Source organism: Aptenodytes forsteri, unplaced genomic scaffold (assembly GCF_000699145.1).
Source record: "Aptenodytes forsteri isolate BGI_AS27 unplaced genomic scaffold, ASM69914v1 Scaffold120, whole genome shotgun sequence".
NCBI lineage: Eukaryota > Metazoa > Chordata > Aves > Sphenisciformes > Spheniscidae > Aptenodytes > Aptenodytes forsteri.
The window spans coordinates 2,769,987-2,783,383 of record NW_008795938.1 but is presented as its reverse complement, the minus strand read 5'-3'; the positions used below and the strand labels follow the sequence as shown (position 1 = coordinate 2,783,383).

At 41.5% G+C, this 13,397-nt stretch overlaps 1 protein-coding gene across 2 annotated transcripts in view; it reads right to left on the bottom strand.

Annotated features, from left to right (window-relative positions):
* SLC45A2 (solute carrier family 45 member 2) overlaps positions 1 to 12,557 on the bottom strand; it is an 18,026-nt gene extending 5,469 nt beyond the window's left edge. Inside the window, exons 1-6 of one of the 2 annotated variants that reach the window (XM_009285188.2) lie at positions 12,025 to 12,557; positions 10,710 to 10,886; positions 7,746 to 8,071; positions 3,775 to 3,918; positions 2,356 to 2,479; positions 1,175 to 1,380 (exon numbers count right to left, since the gene is read on the bottom strand). In XM_009285188.2, the coding sequence (XP_009283463.1) occupies positions 1,175 to 1,380; positions 2,356 to 2,479; positions 3,775 to 3,918; positions 7,746 to 8,071; positions 10,710 to 10,886; positions 12,025 to 12,463 (1,416 nt within the window). In that variant the 5' untranslated portion in view covers positions 12,464 to 12,557. Of the gene's footprint in view, positions 1 to 1,170; positions 1,381 to 2,355; positions 2,480 to 3,774; positions 3,919 to 7,745; positions 8,072 to 10,709; positions 10,887 to 12,024 lie in introns of both variants that reach the window. The other variant, XM_009285189.1, reaches the window with a different exon arrangement.
* Between the last annotated feature and the right edge of the window lie 840 nt (positions 12,558 to 13,397).

Sequence of the window (13,397 nt, the reverse complement as noted above, 5' to 3'; positions counted from 1 at the left end):
TGTAGAACGCTTCATCCGCCCCTTCATCCTGGTTGGGTGGTCTATAACAGACTCCCAGCAGGATATCTGCCTCGTTGGCCTTCCCCCTCATCCTTACCCATAAACACTCAACCGTATCATCATCACAATCTTTGAGCTCTATACAATCGAAACACTCCCTAACATACAGGGCCACCCCACCGCCTCTCCTTCCTCATTGAGATATCCTCCTAGGATTCAATAGAATAATTAAGAGTTTTCTTGTATTCATCATTCAGATGGTGATGCTTAAAAGTTGTACAGAACAGTAGGACATGTTCTCAGGGACTTGATCTAGACCTGTGCTGGTCTCAACTATGTTTCTACGTTGTTTTTCAATGGTTCAACATTTCCTTTACTAATTTCTTCAAATGTCTCCAGATATAATGAGAACTTTTCCTAAGTCCTCCCAACTCTCCCAACTTTCCTTAATCCTTCTTGTTTCCAGCTCTCTCACTAGCTTAAGAGACTTGAGAGAACTTTTCCATTAAAGAGCTCAACACTTAACCAGACATGAAGATCCTGCTGTGCCCAGTACCATGATATAAGGAATGCAAACTTTTCCAGATTTTCCTTGGAAACAGGATTTCATGCAGTGGAGGACCAAAAACCAACGCCAGATATTTAGAGAGACAATGAGAACGTGGTTTATAATTTAATACTGGACTATATAAACCTGTTTGTACTTGAATTTCATATCTTTATGAAATTTTATATCTTTATTAGCTAACAGCTTTTGTAACACTTTGCAGTTAACTAAGACTTCTGCCAGCCTTTACAGTGTGGTTATTAACCTTAGGAACACAGAAGTCAATTCCTCAGCTAGTACGGCTGGAAGGAAGGATATAAGGAAGCTTGAAGGCAACACGAAGTGGAGCCCTATTATCTGCTTACTGCCTGAACACATACTGCGATTGGCTTTGTTTCAGCTGTGATGATAATTAATTATTTGTCTTGCTGCAGGACTGTTTGGAGAGTTTGGAGCTGGGACTTTAACTCTCCCTGTCAGAAACTTTCCATTCATAACATGTGTCATCATAAATAGTTTGAAATTAAAATTAAAAGCTGCTCACCAGTTCTATCCAGTTTTCTCCCAAAATAGACTAAACAGACCCAGACAGATATAAACTTACCATTCCTTAGACATTGAACTCACCTCTTCTTCCCTGTGATACTCTGCAATGAGGTGGAATGGCACTGTGTACAGTGTGCTGGACATGACACCAAAGAGGGAACATAGAGCCAGAGTGGAATAGACATTAGGAAACAAGCCAATTAATCCAGTACCCAATCCAAAAAGTAGGTATCCAATGAAATAAAGTCCCTTTAATCCTATGTACGGCAGAAGGATTTTCTGCAGGTCTGTGAAAAGAAAGTGAAAATGCTGATAAGACTAAACTAAAACAGGTCACATTTCATCAGGGAGTTCCTTTAAAGGGTTTTATTTTGTAAAATGCAATGAAGGAGATAATCTTACTGATTTTGGAAGTTGCCTCAAATTATTGTGGGTATAAACTTGCCAAAGAATACTTGCTTTCTCTGGGGATAGTCTTATTCTGGCATAGCCAACTCCAGAGAAGAAGTAGTTAACAACCATTCTGGAAGAACTGCCCTCACTGACAACCTCAGACATTTCCGCTGTTTGATTATAATGCGAACATTTGGCATCAACCTCTGTCTGAGCTGAGAAAGGCGCTACAGAAATGCCTGTAGTTAAGCTCCAAAGGGAAAAAGATTTCCCTCAAGCCTCTTTTAGATGCTCAATTCAGCCCCCAAAATGCTACTCATTTGAGTTTTCGGATCGCAAGTAGGTTTTTTTAATTCTTAGTAAGAGCTATGGTGAAATCTACCTGGGGAACTGTGCTAGCATATTTACAAATAATTTTGGAGAGCAAGGTTCATGCTTCTGGCAAGAACTTCTACTGCATTGTGAAAAAGTTGTTTTTTATAATCTCCAGATGGGGAGAGGCCATCAGAGGGACCTTCGAGAACCTACAGCTACAGAGCACTGCTAGGTGAAAGAGCATCTCAGAATGATGCCCGTGGCATCCATTTTAGTCTGGCATTTAAATTCAGGATGATTTTCAGTGTTCAGGGTCAGTTCACATGCAGAACAATGCCTTACTGCCAAAGTGAGCCCTCATCATGTGGTCAGGAACTGTTCGTGTTAAGATACGAGTTTCTAACAATGCTGAGAATGTAACATTTCTTAAAGTTTTACTGTGGAAAAAACCCAGTTAATTTGGCATCACTTTATTTTTTTAAACAATGGCAAATAGTGAACAGTTTAAATACTGTTTCAAAACACAGTGTTGGAGTACAATCCTGGGTACTTACAAGAATAGGCTGATGAAGAAATTGCATTGATGCACAGCCCCCAGCATCCCACCTCTACTCCTGTTTTGTAAGTGAGGTAAAGTGTGGAGTTATGAGGTGCATAAGGACTACCCTGGTATACAACCTAAAAGAGACCACAAAGATCACAGAAGGCAAGGATGGACTGCATGTATATAATGGGGATGTATATAATACCTCTTTCTTATGGGAACATGGGACTCAACACAGGGCCTCATCCCTGGTAGGGGAGATAATTAGCACCCAAGAAATCTGTTAAGCAGTGCCCTGACCATCCCTTCACAGTTGGTTTCACACTCATTTCTCCCAGATTTTCACATCCCAGGCTCCTCCTCATTTATTACCCTCTACCTTTTCCTGGACTGTCTACTCTACACTGACTCAGTTGCTCTTTTTTCCTTTGGGTGTCTTATTTCCCACTCTTCTTCTTTCTCCACTTCTGCCTTCTTGCCTTAGCCTTTCTTTCCCTAATTTATCTAATTTTTTTTTTTTTTTCTCTTTCAGGCTTACCCCAACACACTCATTTTTCTACCCAGTAATTGTCTTATTCAGTTCCTTATCTAGGCAAGCAAAACTTTTTCTTTCAGTTGTTCATATACACTGCAGGAAAAAACCCTCCCTCCCGCCTACAGAGACAAAAAAAGGCAAGTAAATGGGAATACTGGGTGGAAACCACAGAAAAAAGTAAGTCACAATGAGAGGATTTGGGCCGGGAGCATATTTGTAGCCTGGAGGAAAGGAGGCAGACAGGATCGTATAGGCAAGAATCACTGGCAGGGACATACAGCCTTACTGCCTGGGAATGGCGTGGAAAAGGGAGCACTGGGCATCACGAAGGCAAATAATTGCTGGTAGAAGGGACTCAGGGAAGGGTTTAAAGAGGTATGGCAGGGACAGCCAGATTCAAGGAGACAAGAGCTTTCAGCTACCAAGTAGCTCACTGTGTGCAAAGAGCTGCAGAGCCTGAGGCCAGGGAGGTTGCAGTGCAGGTGAACCGCCTTGTGCCAACAGTGCCCACGCACCAGGATAAGGCCAGCTGCATCCAAGCAACATCAGCATTACTTTAGTTAGGAAACCTGTCCATCTCGGAGCGGCTGCAAAGCCAAAGCAGAGAATGGATGTGTTCGGAACAGCTCCGAGAGCTTCATTTGGAACAGTTAAATAGACAGCAATAGCCTTACAAATACTAAAAGGTTTTCCCCAAAGATCCAACAGACTGGCTCAGAACGAGGGCCTGAGATCAATTAGCTGTTTTACAAAACTCTTGTTGAGCCCTCCAGATAGATACAACTGGCTCTGCCACCACTGTCATTTCTACAGGATTATAACACTGTCTCCTTTCTTTTTGGCGGAGGAGGATATGCTATGAGGAAAGAGAGCGAGAGGATTTTATGCTTTTACCTGTCCCATGAAATCCGTGAAGAAGAGCATGTTGGACAGGAAAGCCATCCATCCAAAGAGGTGGCTCACACACAGATAGCGATAGTGGGATGGCATGCTTAAAAGGGTCTTCAAGAGTGATTTAAGGGTCATCCGCCTTTGATCCTAAAAGCAAGTATTTAACAATAATACTGTATTATTGCCCTGAAGGCTAATAAAATAGCTGACAGCAATGAAGAAGGCCTCAGCATATTTTCATTGCTAAACTTCCAAAGTTTTTTATTTTTTGCTAGGAAGGGTTGTTTGGGTACTGAATGTCCTTCAATATATATTTGATTTGTAGAGCTATTGCCTAATAAAGTCATCTGAAAGATTCACAGAGACTCTGGGAGAGCTGGGGTATATCAGCAAGGATGTAACATTTCTCGCTGTTATAATCAGTAGGATTATTATTTACTTGTAGAACCAAGTGAAAATTTTCTGCCAAAACAGATTCAGTGGAGTTTCAAAAAAACCAAAACCAGAAACAAAAACAATTTCTTTATAGAGACAATCAGCTTTACATTGAAAATTTAAAGCTGCCACTGAAAAAATGAAACTCAAAATACTTCCTGAGAATTAAAATATTATCAGTTGTGGAATACGGCACTTCTGAGACCTCGTTGCCATTCCCTACTATGTGCTAAATTCCCTAGAAAACTTCACTTCTTCTGGCGTATCATAAGATTTCCACTATCTACTGTCCTCCCCTCCATGAAGCAGGGAGAGACCGTGATACATCACAGGAGGTGCAGCACCACTCAGAATCCTAGCACCCAGAGAATGTGAGCTCCAGCACCTGAACACCTCATCCCATGGGAGAAATAACTCATTTCAAAATCAGGTGCTGGTTAACAAATCTCACTGATGGGGAAAAACAAAATTTCTCACCACCTTCAATGCCCCACCTTATCTCCCTCCTCCTTGTCTGAGCCCTATGCCCAAAAACTCTCTCTCAGTTTCTTTTCCAGCCACATTCATCAGATCACTTGTATCACTTGAATTTTTTTTAGTGCTGTAGGTATGCTTGATGTCAGGCATTTGCAATACACAATTCTTACTGCTTTAAAGCTCCTGCATGGTTCTTTGCTTTTAAAGAAAGAAAGATATTATTTTATCTGTGCATGATGGAACATTTCCAATTTTCTCTAGTGATGTTTGGAGGCAACAGTGTTGGGAGAGACGGTAAGGGAAGCTGTATGGTCATGAAATGTGGAAGAACTGTAAAGTTATGTTCATTACTGGAAAGCTAAATTTTGTCTTCAATTTGCTGTAAGATAATGACATTTTTTCCTTCCTTCAGTGTTCTACTTACTTTTCACATTTCTGCTTTCCTTTGAACTGCTTATGCTGCAAGCTACTCTATGAATAATCACCACATATGAAGTTGGAAAATACTTTGCTCCAGTGGGAGGTTTTTAATCCTCATGGGAATGCCAAAATTCAAGTTGCTGACTTTCACCTTGAACTGCATATTGTCCAAATCCCTTGGAATTTCTCTTGGCATCACTGTCTTTTTTTAAACAGGGTAAGCTTTGTATTCTTCCACAGTTATAAAAAAAACCAAAAAAATCCGCTCTCATTAGTGACTCATTAGTGTTATTTCAAGGATAATTACTATTGTTTGACTTGGCTTATTTAATTTGTTCAACTCTTCCACACAGTTCTTTAAAACAGCCTTTCCAATCAAAGTGTTAACATAAGGTCAGGCAACTACGAAGGACACTGCTGTAATTACAAACAATAATTTGACAGCTAGATAGAAATGCTTGCTTTCTATTCAGATATTTTAGAGAGTGGAAATGGAAACTGAAAAGTTTAATGCACATGTTCAATACACACCAACACACAAACCCCACACTAATTTAGACGTGCTGAAGTTTGACTCTGTTTAAGTGCCTTGTCCTTCAAAAGCTCACAATACCCAATCATTTTCTCTACAAAATCACTACAACTCAAGGCCTAAGATGATTCATAAGGATACAGAGGAATCAATGTAACTTGGGGTTTATGGCAGTAGATCCTGAGTAATTGGGCACCAAACTGAAGAACAAAAGACGAATCACTTCGGATGTCTGTTCATACTGTAACAGGTCAAATATCATTAATAATCATGGTAACGATTAGCATGTAAGAGCACAGTCCTTAATTTAGAAGATAGAGGGCCTTGATGCCTGCAGCAAAAAAAGAGATACAGAAAAACAGGAAGCCAAACCATTTCTTCAAGGAAGCAATTACAGTAACGCATGAACTCAGAAAACATGTGCCACAAGAGACAGACCATTAAGACAGTGAGTGTGTAGAACTTACACATGCCCAGGCACACCAAAGAAACACAAGGCAGATCAAAGCATTGTGAGCCTCTGATGGGCTGTCCAGCTGAAAATATAGAGAGGAGGGCAACAGCACAAGCTGGCCCACAGTGAACGCCAGAGCTTCGCCTCGGGTGTCAGACGTTACTGATTCAGTGGAATTGGTTCTTGCCAAGGTAGAGGCTACCCCAATCCATAGTCTGCTCCCCTTGCTTTCACTGCATCTGCTTTCTTCTTCTTCATTTACCTTCCTTTCTTTAGAGCCCACATGGGCCAAGCAGTCAGTGACACTCAGCATCTCTGACAATCTGGAGGATGCTCAGAGCGAACAGTGCTGGTGAAGAATGCTGGCTGCTCAAGTTGGCCTACGGTGGGGAAACAGGGACAGCATCGCAGTGTGCTAGCCATATTCTCCCTACAAACTGTTGCTTTGCTGTCTGCCCCTCTCTGTGTTTGTCTGGCATTCTCATGAGGCAGTGTTCATCTTTTATTCTACCTTTGTGTTGTATCTGGTGTAACAATATTTTTCTTCAGGTTAGGAATACCAAGTGCTATTATAATGCAAATGATAAATAGTAAAAGATAATAAATCCTTTTTATTTGTAGCTTAAACATGAGCTTACATTTCTAACTTATAACCATATGCACATTCTCAGTATTTTTGACCTGATTTATCAAGGCCTGTATCAGGTATAGATATACATAACACCAAGAGATCAGAAGTGAAATTAAAACAACAAACACCTGTTTCATCACTTATTGTTACACTAGAAGCCAAACATGTACATTAGCCTTTGCTTACCTAGGGTACCATGAGAGTGCAGTGAGGATTCCTAGCACTAAAAGCCAACAACAAAACAGTAAAAACTGTTATCTGTCCCCAAGACCATTCTAGAAATGTGCTCTCCAGATATTTTTCAGATAGATTCACCTTTTCCTAGTTGCCTTAGATTGAAGCAATCTCTCACAAAAATGCAGCAGAAACAAAATAACAATGGTGATTTGAAAATACTCGCTATTCTCTCCCACCTGAAAGTTCTGCCAAAGACACAGCTACAACAACACTTCAAAACAAAATGAAAACTCTGGAAGTGAGGTAGCATTGTTGTAGAAGTAGCAGCTTCAAACACATCAGTACTGTCAATAAATCCTCAATGAAATGTTGAGCAGCAGCATAACTGGAATGTTTACCAGACCAGGGAACAAACACTTCGTATGTCCTGCCTATGTAAGTGTGTGGACTTCAATGGAGTTACAGATTTGTATCAGATTAATGGTCTGGTGTCCTCGTCAGCAACGGGGTGTTAATTCTGTCAGGACTAAAGGACAAAGTACATCCTCTTGACAAAATTCACGAGGAGGATATCAGGAGACTGACACAGAGCAGAAACCTGAACCTGGTTCTCCCTTATCCCTGCCAATTGTTGAAAGCATCAGGACTAGTCTGTCTCATCCCTCTTGCTGGGACTTTATAAATAAAAAAAGGGAAAAGCAAGCAGGCTTTCTACTGACCCTGTGTGCTAGTGGAGGATTCTTTTTCTGTGTGTGTGAAAGGGCTTCATTCCAAATAGTCAGCATTAGCTAATTAAAGGGTCTCCAAGGACGGAACGATATGGGTTACAAAATCATCTCTGCACTTACCTCTGTATGTGACATAACAGCGCATTTCCCTGGTTTAGCTGCAGCCTTTATTTCAGTACATGTTGATTTTAAGTAGCCATTCTTGATTTCCTCCTCTATGGAGCTATATTTATAGGATTCAGTCACTTCCAACAAGATCTTTGTCTCTTCATTTTTGTATCTGAGTGGAACTTCAGGAATACTGTGCAGATGTACGGTAAGACAGACTAGGAAAACCAAGGCTGCGAAGAAGAAAATCACCTGGAACTCCGATGCCAAGGAATATCCTAGTACAGTTTGACCCCAGTCCATAGCACCTGTCAGGTAGCCCAGGGCTCCTCCCAAACCTATGGGGGGGGGGGGAAAGGAGAAAAAAGATCTACTGGCATTGATAAAGTAAACAAACAGTACACAATACCCTCAACGTGATTCTCCACTAGAAATGACTTTCCAGATATTACTCATGAAAAATAGGAATACTGAGCTAACCACATACATGAGCAGTTACCAAAACATTTCTCAAAAAATCTCCTCAGCTCTGGTGGACAGAGGTCTCCAAAAAATGCCTGAACATATAGCAACATGGGCCTCCATCTCTTTTCTTGATTCTTTGAGGCTTTATTTTCTTTGAAACAGTGAGTAATACAAAATAAAATTCTACTGAAATTTATGGGTTTAATAAAACTTCACAGCACATTTTTTTAATTATGAGACTATTTTTAGTTTTGACTTTGTAAAATGCATTTTATATAGCTGAATCTAAACAGAAATACTGTCTCCATGTGAAATTTAAAGAAAAGGAAATAAAACCCAAAGCATTGCTTTGTAGTTATCACAATCCAAGTACCTCACCACTTGGAAAAGAAAACAAAAAGGATCAAATACGAATGTGTAATTCCGTTTACTGATTTTCTCAGAAAAGTTAGAATAAAAGGTAAAATGAGAATGCTACCTTGTGTCTTGAGGTTAATAAAACCAGTGTTCAATCCAATTTTTTAAAAATTTCTTCTTTTTGTTATTAGCGCACACAGTTTCAGAAGCACAAGAAAGTGCACACTGTTACATACAGTACAGAGCTCTGGTAGGGGAAGCAGCTTTGTGGAGTCCTGACCCCTTGTTAACCGGGTGGCTCTGCAGGACGTGGGAGTTAAGCAGGATAGGAGCATCTGAAGGACTTTGAAGTATTTCTACTCTTCTGCTTAGGAGAACTGAAGACAATGTATGGCAGAACCATTCTGTCTAACAAAAAGTAACAGAGGTAACAGGACCTACATTTGCTTCACCTGCAAAACATGGGATTTTGATTTCATTTTGGGCTTTCTGTACTTTGTCTCAGTGGTCATAAGCCTCATAACTGCAAAGCTATTGAGTTTCATGTTCAAACCTTAAACTGAAGACAAACTGGAGAGCAAAATATTGGAGATACTTAGTATAAAAAGAAGTAACTAAATAGGGGAACAAAATAATACCTAAAACAGAAGCTAGAAAAGAAACTGAAAGATTGCTGTCTGTGTCTAATAGGGATAGAACAAGGAATGATGATTGTAAATTGTAGGGAATGGATATTAAGATTAGATTTTAGGGAAAACTGTCTAACAACAAGGCCGGTGAAGTGCTGGAACAGACTGCCTTGGGAGGGCTGCAGAACCTCTATCACGGGAGGATTTCAAGAACAGGCTAGGTGATTACCCATCAGGAAGGGTTAAGATACCGGTGATCTTGCTATGGAGGGCACAGGGTGCTGGACTAAATAATGCAATCTGTTCCAGTCTTATTTGATGTGTCTTATTTGTCCCACATCCCTTTTCACAGCTCAGCACACAAATGAATCAGCTAAATCTGTAGCTCCAAATTTGGAAATCAATTCTTTTTATTATCATCCAAGGAAAAACTGCAACAGGAGTTCTGCTGAAGGCAAGAAGATACATAGAGACTCCCTCCCCTCTCTGTCCAAACACGTGATTGTTAAAAGCTTTATCTGTCAGTTTCTAATGGATCATACTGATTTCACTCCCCTGTGGCTCTAAGGTTCCCTTATAATCTGTGTTCCTGGACACAGCTATTTTGTATGTCCAAAATCGGCCTGTTGCAAATAGCTACTACTCCTCCCTCCTCGACTAGAGTAACTGCCACTGAATCTATGTGCCTCTGCTCTTGGTACGGCTCAGTACCCACAAAAATCTGCATCAACAGATTGCATGACTTCTCATCTAGTCTGCTTTTTGCCTAGTCCTTTCACAGTGACTGCTCCCGGACACAGCAGGGAGCTCCTCCTGATTAACATTACAGGTACACAGCCTTGCGTGTCCTCCCTGTGCATTTTCTCAATGCAGGGCTCACATAGTACAGGTTTCCTTCTGTACAGAAGGTTTCCTTCTGTAACTCAGCAACATTTCGAACATGTGTAAAGGCAAATGAAGCTCTTACTTCGCTTGCAAGAGCCTGAACTGAACCACTTGGGCTTATTTTGTGGAAGTTGTGAAGCTCTGAATTTTTTACAGAACTATTTCTATACAGGAAGGCAGCACATATTGGAGCACTGCTGAAGAATGGAAATCAACTATACTGGTTTGTGCAGCTCTTGTTCTACGTCACATGCTGAGTAAAAAATGTTATTTTTATGTGCTATGGCAAGGAAACAAGTTACATCCCTTAATTTTGGCTTCACCAAAAACTTGGAAAAAATCAGAACAAGCTGAATAAACATGATTTCACTTTTTAAAATAATTAATTGCTCTTACTTAAATCATGGCTATGTTGCTGTAAATATTTATGCCTGCAGCCTTCTCCAGCAGAATTCCTGTAGCAGCAATCACAAGTTGCTGTTCTCTGGAGTAGTGAAAACCCGGCAACAAAAGACTCGTGACTGAAGCACAGGGTCAGATGATCAGTTCATTCAAGATTAGAAACACAGTAAGAATAAAATCCATGCAATTACCTTCCCCTCCTTCGAGAGGTAGGGAGGAAAGTAAGGGATCCGAGTACCTGTAAAGAGAGCGTGGTAATGCAGACCCTTCTCTTTATCCTGATGAGAGCAGACATCAAATAAATATGCTTTGATGGGACCATCAATAAAATCAGCTGCAAAATCAAAAAGCACTACTCCCAGCATGGTAATGACTATTGCCCATGTCCGCCGATTGTCTCTCTCACCGATGAAAGCTACAAAAAGAAAAACACCCTCATTCTGACAGCAACAGTGCCATATTCTGCAAAACCACATTTTGTCTTTCCCGATACCTCCAAATCTAAACAACGTTTAAAATTAAACAATTAAGAAATTAAACAATGCAAGGGAGAGCAGTGACACCAGAATCACATCAGAGAAGCAGGGTAACCGAGTCGGTGTAGCGCTGAGCTGTGCTAGGCTGACTTACTGCCTTGGGTCAGCGCAAGCTCAGGGTACTCCAAGCTCCACAATCAAGAGCATCACTAGACTTAATCTACTCCTTCACACCTCCCTGGCATGCTCTGGTAGCCTAACACACATGCATTTTGTAGTACTTTTTTGTTTTATTCTATTTGTCCCACCCTTCCATTGTTTTAGATAATCAAGAGTTGACTGTAACACCTCTTTTTCAGCAAATGGATACAAGTATATTCAACACCAATAATATGCAGGAAGAGAGAGTCAATCAATCCATAAAAACACACACCTCCCCCCTCTGCCAAGTCATAATGACAGCAACAACTTTCCATCAAGATTTGGGAAGTTACATCTCAAGCTGAAATATAGCAGTATCTAGGGGTGTCACTCCTATTCGATTTTGCATATTCCAGGTGCAGCACAGTTTCCAAGGAGTTACAGATTTCTATTATTCACCAGCATAACACAGTCCCGAGTCAAGCCAGTGCTGCAATAATTAAAGATATGTATTTTGAATGCTAATCCATCTAAAATAGGGATTAACACACATTCAGTTTGGATGTGTATTACATCACACAAACAATATTGATCATTTAACTTAGCAAGGTAGATGTTAGTTTGTAAAAACTTCTCTGGCCCTAAGCAGTGCTTTACTTGTATGAACTGATCAGGCAACCACACCAACATACAACATACTGTAATCACATGCAGAAACTACAGAACACTATGTACAGGGTACATAACATGCAGCGTTACGCTTGAATGTATATGAAGATTTCAGTGTTCCCCAGCTCCTTCAATGCAGCTGGGTAACATGATACCCAATTTTAACAGTCCATTTTAAGCAGGGAAAAAAGGAACCCCTCTTTTCTTTCTGATTCAAAAGGCTACGATGAGTTTTGTCTGTCAGCACAGCATACGCCCCTCACTCACCTGAGATCATCACGTCCCCATTGAGGTACAAAGCCATGCCTAACAGCATTATGATGCCCAGACCCAGAATGTAAGGTCGCCTCCTGCCCCAGCTACAGGTGCAGTGATCACTGGCTGAACCTACCACGGGCTGCAGCACGAAGCCCAGGATAGGGCTGATGAGCCACACCAGGCTGTAGAGGTTCTTGGGCAGCCCTACACTGAGCAGTACCGGCGTGACAAAGGCGGCCTCCACGGCATAGCAGAACTCCCGGCCGAACATCGCCATGCTGTGCATGACCAGCCTTCCCACCGCTCGCTTCCTTGGCACCACTGCTCCAGATGTCGTCACAGACTGCAGCAGAGCCTCCTCCTTCTCTCTGGTGCTGTCCATGTCAGCCTTGGTCACCTCAGAAGCGGGTGGAAGAGCCCCGTGGAAACTCTCTTTTGTTAAGGTCATCGCTCTGGCTACGCGCAGCGCTCTGGCAAGTTGGTGCTGCCTGCCCTGGCTGACATGGAGCCCAGATCATATGCCGGGTGGGATCAGCCTGTGCTGGGGGAGGGACTCACATACTTTCATGGCTCTGCGATCACAAGTTATGAAAGGAAGGGGGCGGGGAAGCATGTGTTAATATTAGTAGATCTGAGCTCTTGGGCGTCTGCAAAGCTCCCAACTATCTACAACTAAAGAACTACTGTTTAAGCACAAAACACACATATAATGGGAACGTACATCACATGGGCGAAGCGCAAGATTAGCGTGACACAAAGCTATTCCTCTTGTTGCTGTAAGACAGCGGTGATACCAAGAAACTAGAGCCATCATCTTTCCATTCAGCAAACAACATGAGCAGCAGATGGAGTGCTGATTTCCTGTTGATCGAACGAGGGGAAAAGAATCTATAATATATATCCACAAAAGGATTTCAATGCACTTCATGAAGGTAAGTGAACCTACCTATTGCCCTAGAGTGTTAGTGGCAGATAAAAAGCTTGACAGAAGTCTGCCAAACAGCAACTGGTGAATATTTTTTTGTATCTATCTGCTGTGTGCCACCCTCAATACCACTGATTATTTTCTTGGTTTCTGAGAAACAAAGGATATCAGGATCACTTAGGGTTTTTTTAAACAGTCTTACCTGCCAAAAGAAGGCCTTAAAAGAAATCTGTAGTGACATACCAAAACTGTGCCTTTCAGGTTAGCCACCTGAGTCAGGCAGCTGATACAACCTATGATCACAGAATCATAGCATAGTTTGGGTTGGAAGGGACCTCTAAAGGTCATCTGGTCCAACCCCCCTGCTGTGGGCAGGGACATCTTCAACTAGAGCAGGTTGCTCAGAGCCCCGTCCAACCTGACCTTGAATGTTTCCAGGGACGGGGCATCCACCACC